A 27,277-nucleotide genomic window follows, 5' to 3' on the forward strand; every position below is an offset into this window, starting at 1 on the left:
TCCAGTTCTCAGCGCTTGTCTCTTCTGGACTAGTTGCCAGGCTGTCCCAATAACTGACAGCTTCTAGCAAATATGTATACATCTTAAAGCACGGGAAATAATTAAGTCTACAACCACACTCTTTCCAGGACTTGAACTGTCATTGAGGATTCTCCTGACCAAAGATGTACAAAAGTGGAAGCATGATGGTGTTCACTATGGGGATCTTTTTAATGTGTTGCATGAAGCAACCACTAGGCCAGGGGTAGGGAACCTGCGGCTCTCCAGATGTTCAGGAACTACAATTCCCATCAGCCTCTGTCAGCATGGCCAATTGGCCATGCTGGTAGGGGCTGATGGGAATTGTAGTTCCTGAACATCTGGAGAGCCGCAGGTTCCCTACCCCTGCACTAGACTAATTAAACTAACTAGGAAATTGATTATGGGATGTTCTTCCAAGTGAACATGTTCAGGATTATGTGGAAAGCCATCTTCTCATTTTACTTTCGAAGACAAGGTTGCATAAGAATATTCATATTTATGCATATGCATAGGTCTTCTATTGAACATTCTAGCTGTCGGGTTATGCCCATGTCTTAAAAAATAAGCACCCTTAATAAGCTATTCAACTAGCGATCTCTGTTTCAGCATTTCACCTCTTCTTGTTTGCAAGATGCATGGACGTGACAATACCAATTTATGCTTACCTGTTGCAAGCAGAGATTCTTGTAGTAGTAGTTCAAAACTGTTTATATAACATTCAATCCCCAATCTTAATTCTGAATACAACCTTAAAAAAAGGACTGTTGACTGTGGGTGGGGTGTGTGTGTGTCAAGTCATATTTAACTTACGGCCAGGGGTGAGCAACTTTTTCAGGGGGGGGGGGGGGAAATTTAGATTCGGCATTAAAAGACCTGAAAATTATTGGTAAAGCCAAAAAAGGCCGATACAGTGTATCATCTTGCTTGGTCTTTCTGATAATTTTTAGGTTTGCTGAATCCAAATAGTAATCAGCTATGCAGGGTCGCCCACGGGGGTGGGGGTGGGGGGAGATCTCCACTCTCTGCAAATAAGCTGGCTACTTCCTTCCCTGATTGGGAAGAGGGAGGGTTGCTTGCACAGAGCAGAAAGCTCTGTTCTTTGCAATCAACTCAGCTGCCTTCGTCCCCATTGTAAAGCCAGCAACTGGCTTTTCAAGTGGGGATGTGATGGGAGGGGTTTGCTTGAGGAGAGCTCTGCTCTTTGCAAGCAACTTAGCTGCCTGCCTCCTTGCACAATTGCAAAGCGGCAACTAGCTTTGTGTGTGTGTGTGGGGGGGGGGGTTTGCAGAGTGCAGAAAGTTGCCTCCTTTCCCCCATTGGAATTGGGGGTTGCTTTCAGAGAGTGGAGTTCTCTGCCAGGCCAAAGCTTTAAAAATCTGAAACTTATTTGACTTTTTTTTAGTACCAGGCTAATTCAGCTCTACTGAATAATCTGGTTTTTCGAGTTTACCGAATCACCACTCCTCATGGCGACCCCTGGTGGGGCTTTCAAAGCAAGAGGCATTTAGAGGTGGTTTGTTGTTGCCTGCCTCCACTTCCTGATCTTGGCATTCCTTGGAATTTAAAGACTTGCCAAGGTCGACCCTGCTTAGCTTCTAAGATCTGGTGAGGTCAGGATAGGGTATAATAAACACACTATTTTCTTTTTCTGGCAATGTTATAATTACTACAGATTTATTCAGGAAACCTTACTGAAAACTGTATTTTATAATTTCCTAGCTATGCATTTTAGACTTAGCTACAACGTCAAGTGGGTTAATGGATATATGCCTAAATATTCAGCAAACCAAATGAGGTTCATTCTGTGTTTACTAGTCCACTTAGTCTATGAAATCGACTCATCTCTGGTATAGAGGCACCAAGCCCTGGTCTTCTGAATGATTTATTACCTGTAGGCATAGCCTGCTTAAGCACTTAAAGTAAAAGCTCTAATTCTTTTTTTAAAATGAACCCCTGAGATAAAAGAGACATTGGGAGATAGGACATAGATGCATATCTTGATGTAATAGTAGCTGTTTGTATAAGTCAGCTTTATAGCACTGTAGCTGTTTCAAGCAAAAAAGAAAACCCATGTGTTGTTATCGAGAACCCCATTGAAATCCACTAATGTGACACCAAATCCTGGGAAGACTGGTTAGAAATTCAGCACTTCACATTAAGGCCATCAAAGATATTGTTTTGGGAATGATGGTAGCGATAGCCTTGCTATTATTAATGAATACGCTTTGACAGAATATTGTCAGTAGAGTCTGGTAAGGTCCATAAAATGGAAAGCAATACATTGCTCTGTCATTGGATACCTTGAAGTTTTACTGGGTTGTATGGCTGTGTTCCAGCAGTATTTTCTCCTGAAGTTTTGCCTGCATCTGTGAAGATGCCAGCCACAGATACAGGCGAAACGTCAGGAGAAAATACTACTGGAACACGGCCATAACCCGGAAAACCCACAACATCCTAGTGATTCCAGCTGTGAAAGCCTTTGACAATACAATTTATTTTTTCTCTTTTTTGAGTGTGTTAGAATAAAGGATTAGGTTACTCATCATAGGCTCAATTTTTGAATACTAATCATGGAGTTAAACCCCAAACTTATTAGGACAATGGGATCACTAAACTCTGGTTCAAGACCTCAGCTCATCTGACATTTGATACAGAATGTTGTACCAATTCACTTTGAAGAAATCAGCTTTGAAGAACCAGTTCCATTTTCTCTCTAGCACAGATTAGAACCTCATTTGTAGACACGCACTATTGTTGGAAGATACTGCCATTTTAACCACTCTGATTGCTTGCTTAAAAGAGAAATTAATGGGCACCAAAGGAGTCATCCTAAGCAGGTCTACTCAGAAGTAAGTCCCATCATATTCAATGGTGCTTACTTCCAGGTTATATATGGTCGATTCCCCACTGAGGAGTAGATGCATGCTCGTCACGCCAAATATCCAGGTTTCCTGCAAAACTCCCCACTTCACCAGCACTGAACACACATTCATCCCGTTTCTGGCACTCCCCCCACCCACCCAGCACGTGTTATTTTAGAACCTGCATGGAAGTAGACCTTTTTAAAAAACACATGGGCAATCTGGAGCGGTGGGGAAGTGGGGGGGGGGGTGTGAATCTGGATTCGTTTTTCCCACCACTGGTAGTGACATGAAGCCTCCCATCCAATGAGAACGCAGTGGGTTGTGTGCAATGCACGCACAGCCTTTTTTTTTATTTCACGGACCAAAGAGCCAGTAGAAGGCAATACAAAGTAGTGCTACACGTCGTATCCAAGTGAATCCAACTGCATGGAGGTGCGCGGAAACAGGGCTTTGCTTTAATCGCCCGTTTCTTTGTCTCCGCGTAGAGTCGCTCTGCGCATGCTCGCGCAGACGTGGATCCGCAAGGTTAAAAATAAAAAAAATTCCCGCCCCAACACAACGCAGCAGCCAATCAGGAAAGCTCCTGAGCGGATCACGCATTCAATCCACCAACAATGAGGAGTCCTGCGTTGCTGCTGTGTTGCTGGGAACAAGGATTGTTTGGGGGCCACAAGCTGCGGTGGGGACCATCAAACCGTGATCAAAAGGTGCCAAGTCTTTCCAAACCTGGATATATCTAGATTCATTTTTTTCAGTGGGGAATCGACCTATGTGTGTGTGCGCGCGCATGTGCGCAGTTGTGCACATGCATTTAAATTTTTCAGGTAAAAGGGAGTTGGCAAAATCAGTATGCCTTTATCAGTGTGCCTTTTTAGAAACACATAAAATGCTCGGCGCATTGTTACTGGTGTTGAGCATTTAATGTAACAGTTGTAAATGAATCTAAAGGAACATTGTGAGCCTAACCTGTTCTACCTAGTCCATCAGGCTTCTTGGGTATAGAACGGAGGTGGAAATGTAACAAAGGAGATCTCCGGTGCAGCCATAGAACTTTGGATTGACCACCCAGCATTTAAATAGTGGCTAGGCTCCAAAGAACTGTGCAACTTGCTCAATGTGCTTAATAAAGGAGCTTTTGAACGAGGGCACTTTCAGAAGCAGGTACTGATAAAGCACAGAGACCTGCTGTTTGGAAAAAATATGTATTCCACAGTGCCAAGCTCTTCAGTACACCTAAAGTAGGTCTTTGGATCTCAGCCTGCAATGTTTTTTTTTTTAAAAAAGCACAAGAGTCACTGAACAAACACAATGAGAATATTATAATAGCTTTTGGAAGCAGAGAGATTAAAGAACGGTGGTGTTTCTGAAAAGCATGTAACATTTAAATGTAATTAGACTAGGTTTTAAAAATTAATTCTCAAGCCACTGAGGCTTTAACTCCCTCAGTTAGTCCCTCAAAAGATTATATTAATCAGTGCATCTTTAATGTGCAGTTGGTGATTTCCATCTTACATTATTTGTAAGCCTTTTAGAATAAATGGAGGGGGGAGCCTTAGCTCCATTTCCTTGTGGCTTTATACACACAATAATGTGAATGACACAAATGCTGTTGTTATAAGGGGAAATACTTTGGTATTTAGCTGATGATTATGATGATGATAGATTTATTTTTTTTCTCAAAGGCATTTACATGTGTCCTGGTTTCTTATGTCTGATCATCTCTCCTTGTTTAGATCCCTCTAGCTGAGATGGAGGCTCTGTCTCTGACGTCAGATATTCTGTCTGAAAATTCCTGGTCCTTAGCTCTGACGGATGACTCTTTTCCTGATGATAATAACACACTCTTACTTAATGCCCCGGAAAGCAATGTACATACACTGGTCACTGTATATTCTGATGTTTACAGGGTTCTAAATACTGTTATCAAGTGGCAAATAACTGTGGCATTTTCAGACGAACAATATTTTTTATCTAACACGTTCCCTTTCATTTGAACTAAGCATTGCTTAATACCATTCCATTTTGGGTTAATACCAATATTACCTCTGAAGTTGATTTATGTATCTATATATCTCCTTATTTTTCCAGGAAAATTAATGCAGTCTACCCCATAGCATCAGAGGCAAGACATTGTTTATGGACATTAAGAAAATGCCATGACATGAAGGACCCCAGTTAGTTCTGTTCCTTTGAATTTAAACAGATGTCTAGGTGGTCTAGCAGTGGGTCCCTTTATCAATTTTGAACTAAAAAGTTACCTAATGCGGATCTTGAGCAGTGCAGCTTGTGTTATACACTTGGTGTCAATTTTGATCAGATATTTTAAAATAAAGGGGGGGGGAGGGTGTCAGTTAATTACTGTACACGTAATCAGTATTTTGAGCCCTGCTTTAACCATCCGCTCCTTGAAACATTAGATATTTCTAGCTGATGTATAGCGATCAAAGTGCTTTTATTTCTGCTGTACAACAGACATAACTTCTCTTTCAACATTTAGTGGATCCATCTTTGTTTTCTCTTGTTCATAAACCTACCTTTAGCTGTGTGTTGTGTTGATGAACTCTCTGCCATTCTAGTAGATTGCCATCACAGTTATTACTTATTTAGGACACATCCCTTTTAAACCGTGACAGTATTTCCCATCATGCTTCATGGCATCATGTACAAAAGGCTCGAAATACAGCAGGGAATGGTTTTAAGTGAACTATATTCTTTCAAAAGCAAGAGAGAGGAGACCTCATAATTAACCTTTATCATGATAAGCCTTGAAGTAGGTTTCCAGATCTAACGGATCCTAAAGTTCTATGGATCACTTTCAGAAGGTTGTATGCCAGTTATTTCATTGGAAGATAATCTCAAGGCATCTAATCTGAATCAAAATATGTCTGCTGTTTGGGTGTTAAATACAGAGTACAGTAAACAAATTCCGAAAATTGATATTGAACATGCATATCTTGAATTTTTAGCAACACTTTTTGGTATATCATTCTGCCTCAAAACTGCAAGATCCTTTTTTTTTACTTTCTGCTGTTTAAATCCCATTTTTTACAAGGGGGTAAGATATTTTGAAAAATGAATTTATGTTGAACATTTGTTTCAGCACTTGTTTCAAATATATCAAAACTAGGAAATAAAATGGTTCACCTTAGGAAACTGTGGGTGTAGTTTTTCCATGATTTTCCCATGAATTGAAGTAGGACGATGGCTTGTGCCATCTGCCACTAATCCCATGTCTTTCTCCAACCTGCCTTCCACTTGTACTGTTTTAGAAATAAAGTTTGCCATAAAACAGGTTCTGGCCTTACCCCAAAGTTCGAATTTGCTACAAATGGTTATTTGCAGTTCCCTTTATTCCAACAATCCCCCTCCCTCTAACATTTTTTATTATCATTGCATGGAAGTTAACCTATTCAATAACCTCCACTTTTGCTGTACTTTGCACAACTCAGCACATTTAATAGTTTCTGTAGAGTCACACACTTCTGTACATATTTGGCATTTTTAGAAAACCCACACACCCAACTTCAGTGTACAAAATATAGCCCACTAATTATGAAAGGATGAAAATATATGTAAGAAGACTGAAGCCACTGCATGGGCAAACCAATGAATATAAACATGGGGAACATATTCAGAATTGCCACAAAGGGGTGCTGGTACAAACAAACCTTGAGCATGATGTTGGATGCCAGTCGCACCTTGCTCTCCCCACCCCAGTTTTCAAATACACTTGTTAAAACCATCTAAGTTTGGTCCATTTCCCCAAAAAGAAACAAATTATTATGACTGAAAGAAAATTCACAATATTTTCTCAGCTAATACATCAGTTGCATTAGGGTTTCAAAACAGAAACAGAACTATGTTCAATTGAGTAATTAGATACAGATGCATCTTGTACCCAAACCATCAAATTAATGAAGAGTGAAATTCATCCTACATGAAATGGAAGTTCTATTTGATTGGCGAAACTGACAGTGGCAATGTTACTCTTTTCTTTTAAAAATAGATTTGATTTCGTCTTATCATGTTTTATCACTAATCGAAATTTTGTTTTACTGTTGGATAAATAAATTAGAAAACCCTTCAGAGATGTGTACTGTAATGCAAAAGACCTCTTGGTGGATAACATTCCAGCTACTATGAAAGAAGGAATAGAGTCAGTAACTCATTTAATTGACCAGTATTCCCACAGTCCATTTTTAGCATCAAAAATGTAATAATTTTATTCTTAATTGTATTTTCCTTGTTGTTGGAAATACACCCTTGAAGCCTTTTTGCACTTCTTTTCTTGTCTATTTTTAAGTAGCACAAAGTCAAAGAAGGTGAAAACAGGATATGTCTTCCATAAAGCACACTATCTCCCTGCTTGTTAAGAAAATTAACTAATTTTATGTGCATACCCCTGCAAAGTCTTGTCCATTTGGAAGATGGAGGGGGTTTTTATTTCTCATTTTAAATGACTAGAGTCTGGCAAAGCATGCAAGTGTTACCAGGCCTTGAGGCATGATGCTTGTATTTCAATTAATCCTGAAATAGTCATGGTTTATAATTGCAGTGTTGTTTTTCAGTTTCCCTGTGTTGTACTTTCCCTCCTCTTCAGATGTGATTCATTCTGTGTGTGGTGGTGTATTATCAGTATAAAATTCTGGTTATTACGTCCCAGTCAACCCATCCATGCAAAATTCCATTTGGTTAGTGAGGAATGTGTACGTCCAAATAACATGCATGCTGTCTGTATCTCATGTCTGTTGCAGTGGCTGTCACTCAAAGTTCCCATGGGCAGCAGCTTTTCCAGTTCTGTGATTGCTTCTCCTTCTCTCTTTTGCAGGCTGATCTTCCCTCCAGGAGCGACCCTTTGACTTTCTCTCCAATCAAGGATCTGCTGAGTGTGAGGAAGACTACCGTGGGCCGCACCCATTCTTTGCCAAATGACAGCTATATGTTCCAGAGTCCTGATACTGGCACCTGTGGTGTTACCTCTAAAGAAAAGAACCCATCCCATCAAAAATCTCAGTCAGGTACCAAGAGTTTGTCTCAGAAAATACTACTTGAGCTCACGTGTATAGGTGTCAGGTAACCGTCCACCCATCTTGAATTAGGAGCTGCCAGCTATTTTTCACGTTTGTAGAAAACTTGACAGTCCTAAAAGGAGGTCCCTGGCCTTGTAGCCAAAACTGCTGCACCTGAAGAATTTCAATCTAAACGTTAAGCAGCCGCATGTAGAGCCTTGCTTAGGCCCTTTCCGCACAGCAAATGTATAGCCGGTTGCAGTCAGGATAAATTAGCCCGCTTTCCTATGTTTGTGTTCACATGCATCCATGCAGGCAGCGATTGGAGCCCACGGAAACAATACGGGTTGCTGTCGCGCCTTCGCACGGAGGCTGTGCTGCAGGCAGGCAGGGTGTGGTCAGGTCCAGTCTCGCAGGACAGAACAGGCAGCAGACAAAAGTGCAGTCAGAAGGCAGTCCAATGGGTCAAGGCAGGTGGTAGGCAAAGCCGTAGTCATGTAGTCAGTCCAACAGGTCATAGCACAGGAGATCAGGCAAACAGGCTGGAGATCAGCAGTAAACAGGAGATCAGGCACACAGAAGCAACAGGAAATACACTCGTTGCACCCAGGCAGAAGCAAGCTCACAGCAAGGCTTATATAGACAGCCTTGTTCAAGGGGCTTGGATTCTGCAAGGAGTTAATCTTCATCAGATGCAGAGACTTCTAATCTCCCATGCCTTAGTGCCAAACGAGCACTCCTTCTGTGCTTCTGCAGTAGCAGCCTCTGCTTCTGCCTCCTATGCACATCTGGCTCATCAATGGGTTCTCTAGGAGGATCTGCAGGCTCCTCCACCTATATGTCATCAGGCAGGGAACAAATGGGCATTGGCTCTGCTGCCTGGTCTTTCTCTGGAGCAGCCTCCTCTGGCTGCACTGAGGCCTCAAGTTCTGCCTCAGAGTCCTCTGTGTCCTGGTAAGTACCCAGGGGCTGGCTCATGACAGAAGCGCATCTATTTTTTTTATTAACCTCCCACCAATGCGTAGCTATGCAGGCATGCACAAATGAATCCCCACAGCCATGCTGATGTCTCATTATATCACCATTTACACCCGCGTGGCTACACAGAAGTAAGCCTGGAAATTTTTTTTTAAAGGAACGCATAACCAAATGAAGCGCCTCCTGCCCAGCTGCAACCCAGAATTTTTCAAAAGACTCACAGATAGTGTGATTCTCAAAATACCCAGTTTGGGGGTAATAATATGGGGCAGAGTAGCTTTAGGGGCGGGGTCCATGCAAAGTTCCCCACCAAAACGGGTTTTTAACTGTCCTTAACCTGTGTTTATTGCCCCATGCAGAAGGGGCCTTAGTGCAGTCCTAAGAATGCTTTCCTGGAAGTAAGCCCCATGGAATAGAATTCTGAGAAGACTTGCTTCAGATGGCATTGCAAATTTCTTAGGGCTGAATTAGGCATTATGTGCAAATATGCCTAACTCACTTCCTGGCTTCTGGTAGGAGGGAAGAAGAATGTTTAAACTTTTTTCTGCCTGCCACTTCTTCAGTACAATACTTCCCCACCAGTTTTGCACATAAGTTTGGAGAGCCAGTAGGCATTAACAGCTAGGTGGTGTTTGGGAACGAAGAAGCAACGGACAAGGAAAGGATTATATGTACTCGTCTCTCACTGCTCCTGTTCTCTAAACTGTCTTTTCTGGGGCACCTTTAACTGTTTTTTTTTTTACAAGTTTACTGAGTTTATTTTTACTTTGTGAACCACCTTGATAAAGTCTCCGAGCAGGTAGCAACACACCTGTGTATCAAGTGAATGTAACTTCATTTTCAACAACAATTTATAAAAAATTATAGTGCATTACAAAAACCAGTCCTGCAAGGTTACGTAAGTTAAAAAGGAGGCATAGAAATTGAAGGTCTTGTAACCAGAAGGAAAACAATGCAGAGAAGGCAGTGTTTCAGACAAAATGCCCAGAGGCAGTAATGACTGGTTGTGTGAACAGACACAAGGTCAGGAAGAAAAACAGTCTTCCTTCAGGAAAAGTCAATGGAAAGCACTGTAAATCCATTTCACTCTTTCTGTGCTTCTTCAAGACTTTTCCCAAATGCATGCCATAGTTGTACTTTGTGTTGCTATGTTTAAAGACAAACACACTACAATTAGTTATGATATGTACATACAGTGCTTTTACTGATGGTAGCATAGCTTGCCCCTATCTTCTTAACTTAAGATGAGATGTGGTATTCTGTTCGTCCCAAGGTTCTGAAACAGTACCTCAATTTTGTACGTTAACTCAAAAATATGTATACAGATTTACAAACCATAGTACAATAATATATGTACAATCTTAATCACCATAACACAATCAATAGAGGAGCTAATTGTTGTCTCCCTCTCACAAATTTACATTTATACTACATTTACACCCATGCTTCTACCTATTTATTGGCAGCATTGCCCACAATGGTCCTGTTTCTGCTAATACCTACAATGCAATCTAAAAAACGCAAGAAAAATTCACTTTTGAATTCTATCCTCCAAGATTTAATGGGTTCAGCTCAAAAATTCATCTATGTCCTTGTTGTAATTAATTCTTTTGTATATTGATGTGATTATACTGATTTGTACAAACCTTTTCCAAAGCTAAAAACTGGAAGTCATTTTCAGTATGGCCTTTCTATAAGCACTATGCATATGCATGGTAATGCACTATGAATTTTTGTACATGTTGTTGTTGCAGTGAAGTTACATTAGCTTGTTACACAGGTGTGTTACTATTTTTTGCAGGTTTCTCATGAAATACATTTTCCAGGTTCAAAGAAAGATTTCTGTAAGAGGCCTCATCCAGTAAAGTTCCACAGGGACATAAACTTCAGGGTACTGCTCAGAATGATATAAAATATGAACAGATTACTAAAGTGATACTGAAATTTGCATAGTAATGGAAACATTTGCAATTTAACAGCAGGAGTACAACTGTGAAAACTATCGTTGTCAGGCAAAACAAGAATAGCTTGGCACTGCAGCGTAAGATGAAATAATTTGGGTTCATTCAAGGACCGTGTTTCTTGCAATAAAATACAATCATAATGTTTGTAAATATTTAAAGGTTGCTGGTCCTAATAAATTTCTTTTAAGTCCTGCTATGTTCCGGCTTACAATAGACTTCAAAACCATGCATGATTAGTTTCTAAATCAATTAGTTCTAAAAAAAATTGTAAGTTGATTAAATAACAGACACATTGGAAATTACCACTTTAGGAGACAATGGAACATTTAAAGAAGGTTCTGTTAAGCAAATAAAACAATCTATTTAAAATTTTTAAAGACGTATGTGTGTGTGCGTGCGTGCGTGTGTGTTTGCAAATTCTGTCACTTCAAGCTGTTCTTCCTGATATCTATATTTTTGTGCAGAGGGCATTTTTTTCTATAGTGGACCATTCAGACAAATGGTCTGCAGTGGCACCTCATCAGAACTAGGCCACAATCTAAACTGCTTCAAAAAGAATGTCAGGTGGTGTGAATATTCATCCATCACAAAATCGGCACAGCCTATCTATCCTGTAATATGTAAACACTGGCCCTTCAATAGCAGGGCACAGTCTGCAGTTGAAGTTAATTTTTCTCGATTTTCTCTGGATTTCTCTGCTATTCTCAAGCATCACAGATCAATCTGAATCTCCTTACTACCCACACTTTTCTTCACACTTTCAAGATGGTTTGGTCTTCCATGGATTTCCCTGCTCCCTTCCATTTCAATGGATTTCTCCTCTTGTATTTAAAGGGCAGAGCAATGACTATGCAGCAGAACAAAAAAATCACTGGTTTTGATAAAAGGTGCATAAATGTACTTTGGAAGATTGGGGAGAGGAGAGTCCCACTATTTCCTTAGCCTTCTGTTCACAGAATCAGATTGGCAAACATGCTGTGTTAAATATGCCTCATTGCATGGTCACAAAAACATTTTCCAGGGGTTAAGTTTCGTCATTAAACATGCTGCTTTTTCCCCAAATACAGTCTGGAAAATTATAATACAGGCCTCGTTTGTAATATAATCTACAACCATATACGATGCTATCCAAAGCAGCAAAAGTAGATCAGGTGCTTTACACTCTTGATATCTACAGTGCTGGAGACAATAAAGGGTAAGGAGGAAATATGAGGAAGGAATTAGTGTGAGCAAGTGCAGTCACCTGGGTTCCAGATTTTAGGGGAAGAACCTGACATGAATAACATTTGTGGGACCTTTACAGACTTTCAAATGAATGTGCAGAAGTTGGAGGTGGGGAAGCTTGCAAAACCAGTGCCACTTTTTGGCCCTGTCCATTGGCAGTGTCTACCAGAGTTGTGTGAAAATATCACATTATCGATAAAGGCTAAGGTTAAATGGTGGGATTCGTGGGAAACACAAGGCTGTCACTGACTATCACAAGTTCTTATGCTTTATTTGGACGAAGCTCTGGGTGGCAGATCTAGCTGGCAGCTGCTTTTTGTCTCCATGCAATCCTTTGTGTGTTCTAGATAGTATGGAGAAATTTCCAGGTGAGCCAGGCTGTGCATAGATAGTGACCACAGCAGCCAGCATTTGTGCAGGTCCTTTTAAAAAAATTAAAAAGAAGTCTAATGGCAACGTAAAGACTAACAACATTTATTCCAGCAGGAGCTTTTGTGAATCTGAGCTCAGTTGTTCAGGCGCTATGGGAAGGAAATAATTTCGGAGATTTTTTTATAAGAAAATTAACAGAAATGGAGAGGGGGAAGGAGTTGAAACAGAGATCACATAGTGTGAATCCTATTATAAATTTTTCAGGTGTGATTTCCTGTGTAAGGGGTTTGAATAGATGTGGTTATTACACATAACGAATGAAGAGAGGAGTCAGAGGTTCCAGCTTCTCATGGAATACAAATATACAGTGAAGTAGCGTTGCCACCACTATTCAGGGAAGAAAGAGTCTTACAATGAAAAAATAACATGCAAAGTGTTGCAGTATGGTACGTGTTAAGAAGCTCCAGTTAAAGTCTCTAAAAAGCGGTTCCTGCTTCTAATAACCCAACAGGACCCACTTTTTAGTGTAGTATAATTTCTTATACTGATTAAGGAAATTCAAGTCTCTGCTTAGGCCCATGGGAAGGATAAAGTTTAATTTCTTTAGATATTGTAATTCAGCACTTTTGTCCTGTATTCTGTTTGAAGTTTGTTGTAAAGCAGTGCCTTTCAGATCTGCAACAGTATATCCAGGAAGACTAAAATGTTCCCCCACTGGTTCCCGAATGTTGTCCAGTTTGCATTCATTAATTATCTACTGGAGAGACCAACCTGTTTATCCACTTTAGGCAATAGAAGGGCATTGTTGGCACATGATGGCATATATTAAATTAGATGATGTGCAGGTGGATGAAATAGCTGATGTTATTCGATCCTGTAATCAATATTTATATTGCTTGATTTTATATGGAGGCAAAGTTGGCATCTGAGTCTTTTTCAGGGTTCGGTTCCTGGGCTTGTGTCTCTATTGGGTGGTCAGAAGCTGTTTTAAGTTTGAAAGGGAGGTTGTCTATAAGTGAGGAAAGGCCTGCCTCCCAAAACCTGTGAAAGAGAAACAGAGGCGTGGGGTTGGGGAAATGGTGCCTTTCAGGGCAACACCTGCTCCTCCCCACCCCCAATGTCTTACTTATCTTAGCCGGCAGGTGTCTGCCATGGGCTGCCCCTTGGCCTGGCTCCTCCAGGCGGCTCCTTCAGCCAACAGAGCCTCCGCCAGCTGAAGGAGCAACCTGACAGGGTGGGGAGGGGTGCAGGGGAGAGTTGCGGGGGGCAATTTTTGGGGCGCCCCAACCAGCTGGCATGCGCCTGGAGACATGTGACCCCACATGTCCCCGTGAGCACTCCGCCTCTGAAAAGAAATATTTTTATCTGGGACAGGCTGTCAGTCACTGATGATGTGCTGAAGCAATTTTACATTGTGAGCTGTAGGTGGCAAACAGTAACCTTCTAGGGTTGCTTTCTTTGGGTCTTTCTTGTAGTAGACTGCCTCTGGGCACAAATCTTTCTTGTAGCAGACTGCCTCCAGGCACAAATCTGCCATTGTCATCATAAAGTGAGGATACTGTAGTGGGGTGGATTCACACAATCCCCCACAATGGAAGATAGAATGATGTGGAGAGCGCAGTGATAGAGCATCTGTCTTGCAAGCAAAAAGTTCCGGGTTCAGTCTCCAGCATCTCCAGTTAAAAAGATCAGGTGGAAAGATGATCTGAAACACCTTGACCTAAGATGCTAAACAGCCACTGACTTTCAGAGTAGACGGTATCAATCTCAACCGACCAGTGGGCTGACTCAGTGTAAGGGAGTTTCATGAGTAGAACTAGCCCCAAGTGGTATTTATTTTTAATGCTGAGATATCTCATGGCGCTCTTTCCTTCCATCAGAAAAACAGCTGCTTTTCAGAGCTGAGCACTTGCTTGCATCAGTTTATAGCGTGCAATTCTCTAAAGTGCTGTGAGGTTTGTAAATGCCATACATCATCAGTGAGTAATAACAAGAACGCATTATTTCAAGTTGGAAAAGACTTCTGTTCTGTCAGTAAGCTTGGCCTGTGGAGAAGGTATTCGTTAGAACAATCCTGCATGATTGAGTTTGTATTCCGGGAAGTATTCCAGGACAAATGAGATTCGTTTTGTAAGAGACAGTCCAGATTAAAATTAATTACTTTTCTGGTGTGTGTTTTAAAAATAACATAATACATTGGGCTTTATTTGAAAAAGTTTTGCAGGGTTCACACTTACAGCAGAGCAAGAAGAAAATCAGAAGAACAGTGGCCAATATAGTACAGCGTACGAACAGCCAGCTGCTGTGGAAAAGCTATTGAGTGCTTGCCCCATGTAAATAAGATTCCAGTAGGACCTGAAGCTTGGTCTCTCCCAACCATATGTCCCCACACTAGCTGTGACTCCCTTGGCTCTGCCCTTGGGACACCATGCGGCCAGAGTGGGAGGTTGCCCTTCTCCACTCCTGGATAGCAGTGGTGGCCTGGGTAAGTTCTAGGACCATTTCTTTTCTGCAAAGTTGGCAAGACATCTGGGTATAGCCCCATTCCCCTGGAGGTGACAAGCAGTGGTGGGATTCAAATAATTTAACAACCGGTTTGCTGCTCTAATGACCGTTTTAAATATAAAAATAGACATACCGAAAGGTAAGAACATAAGAAAGAGCCTGCTGGATCAGACCAGAGTCCATCTAGTCCAGCACTCTGCTACTCGCAATGGCCCACCAGATGCCTTTGGGAGCACATATGCAGGATGTGAAAGCAATGGCCTTCTGCTGCTACTGCTTCCGAGCACCTGGTCTGCTAAGGCATTTGCAATCTCAGATCAAGGAGGATCAAGATTGGTAGCCATAGATCGACCAATCTGTCCAACCTCCTTTTAAAACTATCCAGGTTAGTTGCCATCACCACTTCCTGTGGCATCAGTGACACTGATGTCACTTCTGCCTCAGGAGCAATGCCTTGTGCTTGCACAGCGAGATCTTTGGATCCAGGTCAAAATTTTAGGCACAAGCCTAGATTGAGACACATAGACAAAGCAAGAACTTCACAGACAAAGCGATTTCATTGACAACCTAATTGTGAATATTTAAATGAATGGTGTTTACGTGCTTAGATTTCCATTCTTTTCTTCTCAGGTTCAACAACATCGGTGCAGTCTCAACCTGCAAACATTGATGCTCTCCTCCAAATCCCAAGAGATTTCTTGCATTCTCTCAAGCCCCACTGCAGTCAAGACTGGAAAAGCAAATCTAAAACCCTGACTGCTGTGCATTGTCCTTCTGCAGAACGGTTACTTCGCAGACAGGTTAGCTCATCTGTTGCTGTTCACCTGCTACAGGTTGTGTATTAACAGGCTGTGGAAGTGCACTTTGCTGAGCCTTAGGGAATTCCTTTTGAAGGAGAAATGTTTGACAGCTGATTCTGTGAGCAGTCAAGATGGCTCCTGCTTAGGAAGCTAGGTGGGCAGTTGGCAGGGCAGCCAGTCTTCACCGTGCTTTATGGGCAGGGTTGCATCAGCATCCATCAGTTCTCTGGCAATCCCACCCTGCTGTTGGGGCCAGCATAGGCTGGGCCAGCCACACAACTGGCTTACCAAAAGGAACACCGAGGTATCCTTGGGGAAGGTGTGTGCTGTTTTCTTGACAACAGGACAAAATGTACCCTTTTCTATCCAATTTGGCCTCCTAATTAACCACAAATGTTACTCATGATGCTTCTATTGGGCAGCGGACTCTTTGGATCACATAAGGTTCTTGTAGGTCAGATGATCACTTGGGTAAATTGCAAAAGCTCTCTGGAGGTCAGCTAACCACTTGATTGAATCACATCATCATTATGGGGTTTTTTTTGTTTTTTAATTGGCATTTTCTCTTTACTTATCCACTGTTCTTAAGCAAAGTGTGTGTTTTCATGCCATTTGTTCCAGACATTTTATTTACTGGTAACTTCGCTTTGCAGTTCTTTTGCTTGATATGATACAGACATTAATCCATATTTCTTTCAAAAAAATCCAGTGGCTAAAGTACTAACAGACTTTCCCCCTCAAAGTAGCATATAATGTGAGTGATTATTTCATAACCAAGTTTATTGTGGTTATTACCTTCCTTTTCCTCAATGACAAAATAATACAGGTAATTTTGAGCCCTCAGGTGAGCAATTCACATTCATCTAGAGCATTAAACCGACAGCTGAAATTTGGAAAGCGTATTTGGGACAGAGCTGAACCAGCATCCCAGATTAATGTACACTAACAAGGAGTCTAATTGACTTCCTAGTTCTATTATCCAAAATGGTGAGAGTCTGTCTCTTTTAGAGTGTGGGAATTAGTAAGAGCAGAATCTTGGCTTAGCAAAAGGTTGGGCCAGCTCGAGGTGTGTGTTGCCTATGGATACCAAGATCAGCTTTTGCAAGAAATTCCACACTACAGCAAAATAAAGTTTAACATTTTTTTCAGGGATAATAGCGGTACACAAGCATGCAATAATCAAAGAATTAGAACACATTCAATCCTAGGAGATAAGCAGTGTTGAATGGATAAATTTGGAATAAATGAAAAGAATTGAAGAGTAAGGGTTATAGTCACTTGATCCTGGAGTGGAATGATCCAATGAACAGAGCTGAGCTTAGCTCTGGTTGAAGAAAGGACAATTTGTTGTGGGACAGTATCAACAGACAGAGAGGCATCCAGAGATATTGAACACTGGCTGCTGGGAGTGGGGGCTTCTTATTGAGAAAAAGGGACCATCAGGACTATGCAGAGTGGCCCTTAATATCCTTAGAAAAAGAGGAGTCCTGCTTTTCTGGGGAAAGACAAGAGGCAGACATCAACCTTAAGTGTTGGGTCATTAATCTAATGGTTGAGGCATCAGCTTGATGGGCCAAGCTTGGGAGTGCCCGAAAAGGTAGCTGATTAAATTACAGCTTCTGTACCAATGACAATGTAAATGAGAAAGAGAAACATCCTACACTATAATTTGTAAACAATACATTTTTGGCTAGTTCAAATGAAGACATTACTTGTGACTGCCAACAAAATAAGAGCAACAGAATAAGGGAAAACGAGTGCAAGAAAGAGTGCGCCAACCATTTTCTCCAAGAATATATCACTTTGGTGGTCTTTTTTTTACTGGTTCCAGTATATTTACAGAAAGATTCTGAAGAACGACTTTTAAAGATCAGGAGAAAAGCACTGCTGGATCAGACCAGTAGTCCACGTAGTCTCATCACACAGTAGCCATCCAATTACTCGGGGGGAGGGGGGACAACAACACAGCACACAGGCCAAGGCCTTCCCTTGCTTCCTGGAACTGGTGTTCAGAAGTTTACTGCCTCTGAATGTGAAATCTCCCTTTAGGTCGTTTCCGCATGGTCAAAATATATTGGGTTGAGCAAGAAAAATATCCCTGTGCAGCCAAGATGTTCACATAGTTCCCTGTCCTAAAGCGGGTTTGTCCTGTGATATTTCCCTCATCCAGTGGTCGGATTCAGCAGGTTCGCACCACTTCAGCAGAACTGGTTGTTAAAATGGTGCTTGTAAACAACCAGTTGTTAAATTATTTGAATCCCATCACCGGAACCGGTTGTTAAATTATTTGAATCCCACCACTGCCCTCATCCCAGGGTATTCAAAAACCACCAAATTGGTGGTTCTTTTTAAAAATCCCAGGGTGAGCTTGCTAGACCTGCAACCGTGCAAACACCAATCAGGAGCAGAACAAGTTTATTTTTCCTGCCCAGCTACCTGATCTCCCCACCTGATGTTCATTCAAGCTGCCACTCAAAAACAGCAGCCAATCAGAATGCAAGACTCCGGGTATGCTCAGATACGCTTGCAGTTGCCGCTCAAAAACAACAGCCAATCAGAACATAGGACATCTGGCATGCTCAGATATGCTTGCAATGTAAACACAGAAATCCCGGGCTCATGAAAAATAAATTGGAGTATTTTCTCCCATTCTTCACTGGATTCCTTCCCAAAACAGGCAGCCATGCAAACGGAAAAACCAGGATTAAACAGACCAGGATTATAAGGAACCGGTGCTACACAGGTATAATTCTGCCATGCGGAAACAACATTTGTCACCAAGGCTGGTAACCACTGATAGACTTATCCTCCATGAATCTCTTATCTCCTAAAGATGTCGTGCCCTGGGTAATTACTATAACCTTTGGCAGCAAATTCTACATTTTAATAATTTGTTCAGTAAAGAAGTATTTCATTTTATCTGTCCCGAATCTACTGCCCATCAGCTTCATTGAATGCCTGCAAGTTCTACTATTTGGGGAGAGGAGGACAAGTTCTCTTTCCACACTTAATTTTATAACGCATAATTTTATATACCTCTATCATATCTCCCTTTAATTGTATCTTTTTCTTCAGGCATTCCTCATAGGAAAGGTGCTTCAGTACCAATACCCAGCACTGCTCACTTCCCTTCATTGTGAGAACTGTCCATTTATTCCTGCTATGCTTCCTGCCATTTAACCATTTTTAATCCATAAGCAAACCTATCCTTTTGGCCCATGACCACTATGCTTACTCAGGAGTCCTGGATAAGATACCTTTGTCAAAAGCCTTTTGAAAGTCCAAGAGTATAATATCTGCTGAGTGACCCTTCTCTATCTGTTTGTCCACTTTCTAAGAAAACCTCCAAAAATTGGTGAGGCAGGACTCTCCTTTGCTTGATGGCAGAAATAGGAATTGACCCCCAACAGTATCATGTTTCAGATCTTTTGCAATGATTCCTTCAGAGCACCTGGTATCTCTGACCAGGTCATTGGTTTTATTCATTGGTTTTATTGCGTGTTACAGTGAATGCACATGTATCCTGCATGTACATGCAAATATCTCTTTGTAAGGAACATCCATTGTGTGTTCACTTTACAAAGAAACCGGGGAACAATACCTGGATAAATATGCAGTTTTAATCACATGATCAGCTTATATGAGTTACATGTAATAAGAATTACTCAGCACATATATGAAGAAAAATCAATACACAGTAAATGGATTGTAGGCATATTCACTGTAACTTGTGAACAAGGCTCCAGAGTAACTATAGTGATAAACTATTAAGTGGGCCAATGTTCTGGAGAATGCATGCTAGAGCTAGTGGGATATTTGTGCAGTAGCACTAAAGAGCATTTAAAATTAAAATAAAATGGGTTGAAGGGGGAAGAGGGAGGGTGGGGCCCTCCTCCTTCTCGAGGACAGCAGCACATATTGTTTGGGGCAGGGGAGGCACTTGGGTTGAAGGAAGGTGGGTGGGTGGGGACGGGATGAAATGCCGTGAGTCCTGCACACCCATTGGCTGGGGGTTTGTCATCAGACATTCCATCCTTTAGGCAATTATGTAGAAAGATGTAACTGTCAAGATACTTTTATTATTCTGTGCAATGCGTGCAATTTTTATTTACTTATATCTCTCTTTTTCTTTCTTCTCCATTTACATCTTCTCCTTAATGTGTGTGTGTGTGTGTGTGTGTGTGTGTGTGTGTGTGTGTGTGTGTGTGTGTGTGTGTGTGTGTGTGTGTGTGTGTGTGTGTGTGTGTGTGTGTAGTTAAATCTTGTTCACCACATATCTGGCCCATGCACATTCTCAGTCAATGACTCCCCACCTGTCATTCAGTCACCTTTCCCTTTCTCAAAGTTGTAGAATGGACCAAGATCCCTAGCTGTAACTTAAACTGTTAACCCTGGAAGCCCTCACAGCTAGTGACTAATTCCCTGGTGAAGTCCATCGAATGTATTTAAGGAAAAACTAAAGCCCTGTCCACTGTTGAGGATCATGCTCCTTGCCTGTGCATTGTAAGAGTGCTTTTCTCCCCAAGAATTCTGCTTTGACTGAGGTCAGAACCTATACTTTTACTTCCATGATAGCCTTTTGGTATCTTCAGGTTCAGCAAGGAACATAAAGCATATTTGTAGGCAGAAGGTCCCAGGTTCCATTTCTTGCACCTCCAGTTAAAAGGATGAGAAGCTAACATGAAAGACCTCTTCCTGAGACTTTGCAGGGCCGCCACAGTCAGAACAGACAATACAGACCTTGATAGACCAATCTGAATCCCTTTAAAGCGACTGTAACAGATCCTTGCCGCTGTAAGGGATTCCCACCACTTGGCACCACTGTACAGGAATCCTTATCCTGTAAAGGATCCTCTATACCCTATACACTGCTGAGAGAGAGCCGGTAACTCTGAGAGCAACTCAGCAGCAGAGCACAGGCACACCCCACACACACCCACGCACCCACACAAGCTCTTTAAAGCTGATTCTGTCAGGCTATCTCACTCTGCCACTTTTGAGGGAAATTTATCACAGATTTTTCTTCCAAATCTGTTTACACCCTTCAGACTGGTTGGGGTACTCTAAAGAAACGCTGTGAGGCCTTTTAACAATAAAACAAAGTTGGAAAGTTTATTTACAGGATTTCTTAGATTAGTCGTTAAAGAGATAAGCTTTCCTTTTTCTTAGGCAGGAATACTTGGATGTTACAGACAATTCTTAGTAATTTACTTTAGATATTTCAGATAGAATGATGATTCAGTTCAAATCAATCTTCCATCACTCAGTTACTTTCTTCAGGGTAAACCTTCCTACACAGTTCTGAACAAATACCTAAAACCATCTCCCCTTTCTACCAAAGAGTATTTACACTGGGCTAAATAGAGCAAGCTTTGGGGTTCCTCTAAACCCTCTCTTGACTCTGCCAGTTATAAAACACACACCCTCAGAGACTCTCCAGTCCCATATCTAGGTGCTGTCTCCACAGAGACTATAACCAAGCTCTTCATGTAGTTTTAGTATTGTCCCAGTGATTAGGTTTCCCTCTGAAATCAAGACTCGGGAATCATATCAAGACTCAGGCATCATACAACTGCCCTCCCCCACCGTGACCAGGTCGTTTCAAAGTCACCATCACATTATAGAACATGCCCCAATTCACAAATCTGAACACAGCAATAGGTCATGCCACACAGCAGAAATAATTTTTTAAAAACATTTTCAAAATGCTTTCAAAATGTTTTATTACTGCTATGAAAACATTTTATGGTGTTGTACCTAGTCCCCCCAATTGGGGGAAACAGCATCACTTTCAATGTTATTTAAACTGGGAACCCCAGATTCTCCCTTTAAGGTGGAGTTAAAAGGAGAATCTGGGCTCCCTAGTTTAAACAATTGATGCTGGAATCCACCCCCAAACAGCATCATTTTCAATGGTGTTTAAACTAGGGAGCCCAGATTCTCCTTTTAAATCTACCTTAAAGGGAGAATCTGGGGTTCCCAGTTTAAACAACATTGAAAATGATGCTATTTTAGGGTTGATTCTCCCCCACCCTGAGACAGCATCACTTTCAATGTTTAAACTGGGAACCTCAGATTCTCCCTTTAAATCCATGTCAAAGGGGGGGGATTTAAAAGGAAAATCTGGGGAAATTTGGGGGGTGCCTGCTGTCAGGGGTGCAATTGTTAGGCTAGCAGCACCAAACTTTCAGGGTATCTTTAGGAGTCTCTGCTAATGATACCACCCAGGTTTGGTGAAATTTGGTTCAGGGGGTCCAAAGTTATGGACCCTCAAAGTGTAGCCCCCATCTTCTATTAGCTCCCTTTGGATACAATGGAGGATGGGGGCACCCCTTTTGGTAGTCCATAGCTTTGGACCCCCTGGACCAAACTTCACAAAACCTGGGTGGTATCAGTAAGAGACTCTCCTGATGATACCACTCAGGTTTGGTGAAGTTTGGTTCAGGGGGTCCAAAGTTATGGACCCTCAAAATGTAGCCCACATCTCCTATTAGCTCCCATTGGAAACAATGGGGGATGGGGCACCCCCTTTGGGCTTCCTGAACCATAACTTTGGACTTCCTGAACCAAACCTCACCAAACCTGGGTGATAGCATCAGGAGAAACTCCTGAAAAATTCCTGAAATTTTGGTGCTGCTAGCCTAAAAACTGCACTCCCTGCAGGCCAAAAACGGAAAACCCACTAAAATAGCAAAAAAACCCACAAACGAACCCTGCATTTTTGGCGCCCACCACAAGGGGGCACCCTGGGCAACTGCCCACTTTGCCCAATGGGCATTACGCCACTGCCTCTGAGAATTTTCTCTCTCTGGCACTCTGCCTTTCTCAATCTGACTGACTCTCAATCTTGACTCTCGCTGCCTCCACAAGCACACACCTTCTGGCCCATATAGCTAACTGCAGCTCAGCCAGCCACTCAGGGAAAGCTCTGGGTTAACTCTTTGCATTTCTTCTTTGACTGAATTGCACCTTCAGATTAAGCCTTTTATGAGCAGACCTTTACAGCAGCTTCATGTGTTCATTTCAGAACTGGACCAGCATTTATGGGTTCTGCTTTATTTATTAATAGAAGAATGGGATGCTCAAATAATAAAGGAATTGATATATTCAGAAGCAAAGGACAGGTTAATCAGCTTTCTATCTGTGAGAACATTACTGTACACACATTAGAAGTCCAGAGTTGCAAATGCTTCAGGAAGGGAAACTTTGTAGCACTGGAAGTTTACCACCAGACCCATTAATTAATTGCAGATTTCTGCCCCCATCTGCCAGCTTCCTGCAGTCACCAAAGATAACTGTTTCTCATCTTTTTCAGAATTTACAGTGGCACAAAGCGATAATTTTCCAGTGGCACAAAGGCCTAGGGCACTCACCCTTATGTTGGCAGGATACCATCTCTGTACCAGAGCCCAGCATCCTATAAATGCAGTCTGTGTCTGCATCCCACAGACTGAGATGAGATACAAGTGTGGTACTGGAACAAACAAGCCTGACTATTACACACGTTCAGTACTTATTCTTCTAATCTTGTAACAAATTATGTTCTTGATGGTCAGTCTGCATTTCTGGGCCAAATGCTGACCTTTATTTCATTGACCGTAATACTGTGAGAAACAAATATATAAGCAGCTTAATAACATAACGGGCATTTATAAAGCCTCAGCCTACTTTCTTGTCTTGAGTCACAAAATGTTGTCTCCGTTAGGAAGGGTCGAGACTTTCTCAGGACTTGATTTTGTGACTGATGGGGAAAAGATGCACCCTGGTGGAGCTGGTAAGATTTTTGAAGGCAAGAGAATTAGATTGTGGGCCTTGATGAAAGGCACAGCTGCATGAGCTCCGGAAAGCCTTAAATAATTAAAAAAGAAAAAGAAAACTGACATGCAGCTTTTGTTTAAAACCATAAGGAAGCTTCCAAATGTTGTCTTCAAAACAGACAAGCTGGCTCTGGTCCAGACAATCCCTGCAGTCTGAACTGAAGCCTATTCTGTCCAACTAGGGCCCACTCCACATGGGCCAAAAAACACCAGTGTGGGCCCGGTAAAAACACCACCCGGGAGGGGGGGAAGACTTTGCATGGCTGCCACTTCCGAAACGAGGCAGCACCGTGCTTTTCCGTTTTGCACCCAGTGCCAAGCGAACAGCTCCGAGTGGGAGGCGCCACTTTTAGGTGCATCCTTTTTTCTTGTCAACTTACCTTCTCTCCCTGCGCAGCTCCACAGGGATGGGGGACACGCCTCCTGCCCTCTGACCCCCGAGGGATGGCTATGGGGGCATGTCTTCTCGTTATAACGTAAGGCACTATATATAGGAAGGATCCCCCCGGTAATTGGTTCTAAGGAACCCTTCCTATTATTTCAGTTGTTTTGTTCTTCGCTGCCACCAATATAAATTAAAGCCCACAAAAACTGATTTTAAACAGTCACCACCCTGACTGGGGATCACACAGACACAGACAGGAAAGAAAAAAATAAAGACTGGAACGATTTTAAAAGTTGAACAAAACTTAAAACTTTTATTTCTGGCTTCACAAAGGCTTCTCAGGTAACTTTGAGAGGTTTTACGTTTGTTGGTTTCAGAGAAAGTTTGCTTAAGCTTAACGGTTTCAGAGACAGATTGTTTTTAAGCTTAACGGTTGCAGGCACTTCACTTAAATTACAAGAATGAACATGAACACTCGCAGGTGTCACGTTACTTAAGGTTTTGTTTCAGAAAAAGATGTTTCAACAAAGATGTTACTGTGGAGGTTTTACACTCCCTCTTAAAATAAAATTCAGTCCACTGTACCTCACTACAAAATAAAACACCCAGTCTACGCCCAGTGGGATTCAGGCATAACAGCCTCCCTCTCCCACACTCCCCAAATCTGGCTTCTCTGCCACAGGAACTGGGCCTCCCAAGACTGGTGTTCACTGTATTGGAGGACAGACCTATAGACTTTTCCGAGGTTTCCCTCACAAACAAAGCACCTGAGGGCGGACACTCTCATCCAAACTCAGGGTTTTAGGTGACTGAATAGCTTCCTCAGCTATTCCTAAACCACAGCCGTGAGAGATCTGGGCGGATTCTCCTCACGTTGCTACAAAAAGCACCCGAGGGCACACAAGCTCACACAGAGCCAAAAAGTCAAAAGCCTCAAAAAGAAGAACCCCTCAGCACTCTCGCTGACAGTATTTATAGTATCTGCGTTTTTTCCTCTGGCCAATCAGGGCTGGCCAGGGCTTAACTCTTTCAGGGGCAGCTCCACCCTGTAACCTGAATGCAGGATAAATGCATTCGTCACACTCGTCCCTGCAGAGCTGCGCAGGGAAGACAAGGTACACTTAAAAACAAAAAGGATGCGCCTCTGTGCAAAGGCGCTCCACAAGCAACAGCAGCAGCTCCAGGGCCACCCACACGGAAGCATGCGAACAGCCCTGGGGGCTGCACCAGGCTCATTTACCCCAGTGTGCAACTGCTTCCCTGGCCCATGCGGAGTGGGCCTCCTTGCAAAAGAAAGTGGTTTATCCCAACTAAGATTTCATCCTACAAACAGTCTCGTAAAATGCCCATTTTTTCTCCATTCTAAATGAGCGAGCTATTTTTTTTTTCATTCCTGCTTATTACAGTTTCCAAGATTTGGGAGAAACACTGAAATCCTCCATGGCTAAAGTCTATCGAGTCATGTTTGGCTTTGCCATTTTTTAGACATTAGCTGTATATGTTTCTAAGTTCTGCAATTCTGACCCTCCCAGATCGCCATCATAACCAAGTGACACTGGCATGTTAAAGACGTACGATGCATATTTACCATATAGCACATGATACCACAGGTTGGATAACTAATTTAGTAACTTTGTGCATATAGTGGCTAATGCAGAAGTGCTTCTATTGTTTTAGTGAGAGATGACAGGAATGTTCTTTGATGTTCATATGACTCATTGGTTCTGTTACATTCAGGGTTAACATTCTAGTACCTATTGTTGAGCCTCTCACTTTTTGTGCCTTCCCTGTATTAAAATTTTGTTCCATGTGTCTGTTTCCTTCTGTCCCCCTCCACTTTCTTGGTATGCCTATGCAGATGGCAATAAGGAATGACTCCTCGGACACCCACAGCTCAGAAAGCAGAGAGAACATCCATGCTGAGGTGAGTGGACTCTCTGATCCAAATTTGTCAGCACCGTCCACTGAAGATCTGTCGATCGCTCTGAGGCCCTCGGAAGCACAAGATTCAGCTAGCTGGGGGAGATCAAGTGTTCACACGCAACAACATTCCCTCAATCAGTATAACATTTCCAAGCACGTGCCGGATTCGTGTGCCTGTTCGGACTCCCTTCAAGAACTGCCTGGAGACCCGATGGACCAGGAAGTATCAGAAATAAACAGCTCTTTTACTTCAGGAACATGTTCTGCCATGAGTGCCTCTTCAGTGGTTCAACCAGAGACCCCTAAGAGAAATGTAGGCAACAGTGGCAATGTGACTTTGAAAGACCTGAAGAAATGCTATAGTGTAGATACGCAGGGTCTTCTTAAAAAACCTTCATCTTGGTTAGATGATCAAAGAAGACATTCCATAGAAATCTGTTCCATGGAAAACAGCCCTCAGCATCATTCCACTTCTAGCTCTTCTGGCTTCATAAGTCAGGTCTTAAGTGAAATGGAAGGTTTGCAAGGAACACGGCAGAAGAAAAAACTGAGTCCCCCTTGTATATCCATAGACCCACCTAATGAACAGAGTTTGTTATGGAGAGGATCGCACACTGCATCATCTTCCAGTGCAGATGTTTGCCTGCGAAGGCGTGCACCATCTTGGGATTCCAAGGATTCCATGGATGCAGGGGACTCCACACTTCCAGACAGTATGTCAATATCTCCAACCCCAAAGAAAGACCTGTTGACACTTCCTAGTTTTTCCTTTGATCAACCAGATGGGGACCCTTGAGTTTGTTCGTTTATTTTATGCTGGTGCCAAATGTTTCTTTTATCCATTCTGTAATAAATTAAACCTCTCTATTTTAAAATGGCACTGATTTTTTTAAAAAAATCCAAAGAAAGTCTAAAAACTAGCTAGTTTAAGAGTGGTTAAGCTATATCACGCTTACTTAAGCATAAGTTCTGCTTGGGTAAAAGCAATACATTGTTCAGAGTTTATATGTATATTCTATTTTATTAAATTAATTGAACCTAGTATTGCAGGATGTAGTACCTTTTTTGGCTTAAAGACCTGTCCTGTTTTTCTTCTGTTTTATGTATCTCAGAATATTCCTGAGATGATATTTTAATGAACATTTTAACCTTGAAAAAATACATATTTAACATCCCCCTTTTTGTTTTATTTTGCAAAGCACAAGATGTAGCCATTAGTGCATTATTGAGGAAACATGTCCCATGGCCAACTACAACTCAGAATATTGCATATAAAATGTAAATTCATTCACCTATCCCTCGAATGTTTTTTCTGCAGAAATTAGCCATTTGGATATTTTTACAAGGGTAATGCATTTTTTAACTCCAAAAATAAATTTCATTATTGTCGAGAGAGAGCAGAACCAAGTACACAA

General features: G+C 41.9%; 1 protein-coding gene across 2 annotated transcripts in view; it reads left to right on the forward strand.

Annotated features, from left to right (window-relative positions):
* Positions 1-26,903, forward strand: part of CACNA1G (calcium voltage-gated channel subunit alpha1 G) — a 268,125-nt gene extending 241,222 nt beyond the window's left edge. The window contains exons 34-37 of one of the 2 annotated variants that reach the window (XM_048491901.1): positions 4,619-4,753; positions 7,714-7,903; positions 15,568-15,737; positions 25,798-26,903. In XM_048491901.1, coding sequence (XP_048347858.1) covers positions 4,619-4,753; positions 7,714-7,903; positions 15,568-15,737; positions 25,798-26,658 — 1,356 coding nt within the window. In that variant the 3' untranslated portion in view covers positions 26,659-26,903. The remainder of the gene's footprint in view (positions 1-4,618; positions 4,754-7,713; positions 7,904-15,567; positions 15,738-25,797) is intronic. The other variant, XM_048491902.1, reaches the window with a different exon arrangement.
* Positions 26,904-27,277: the final 374 nt, after the last annotated feature.

The sequence above is a fragment of the Sphaerodactylus townsendi genome, linkage group LG03 (assembly GCF_021028975.2).
Source record: "Sphaerodactylus townsendi isolate TG3544 linkage group LG03, MPM_Stown_v2.3, whole genome shotgun sequence".
Lineage (NCBI taxonomy): Eukaryota > Metazoa > Chordata > Lepidosauria > Squamata > Sphaerodactylidae > Sphaerodactylus > Sphaerodactylus townsendi.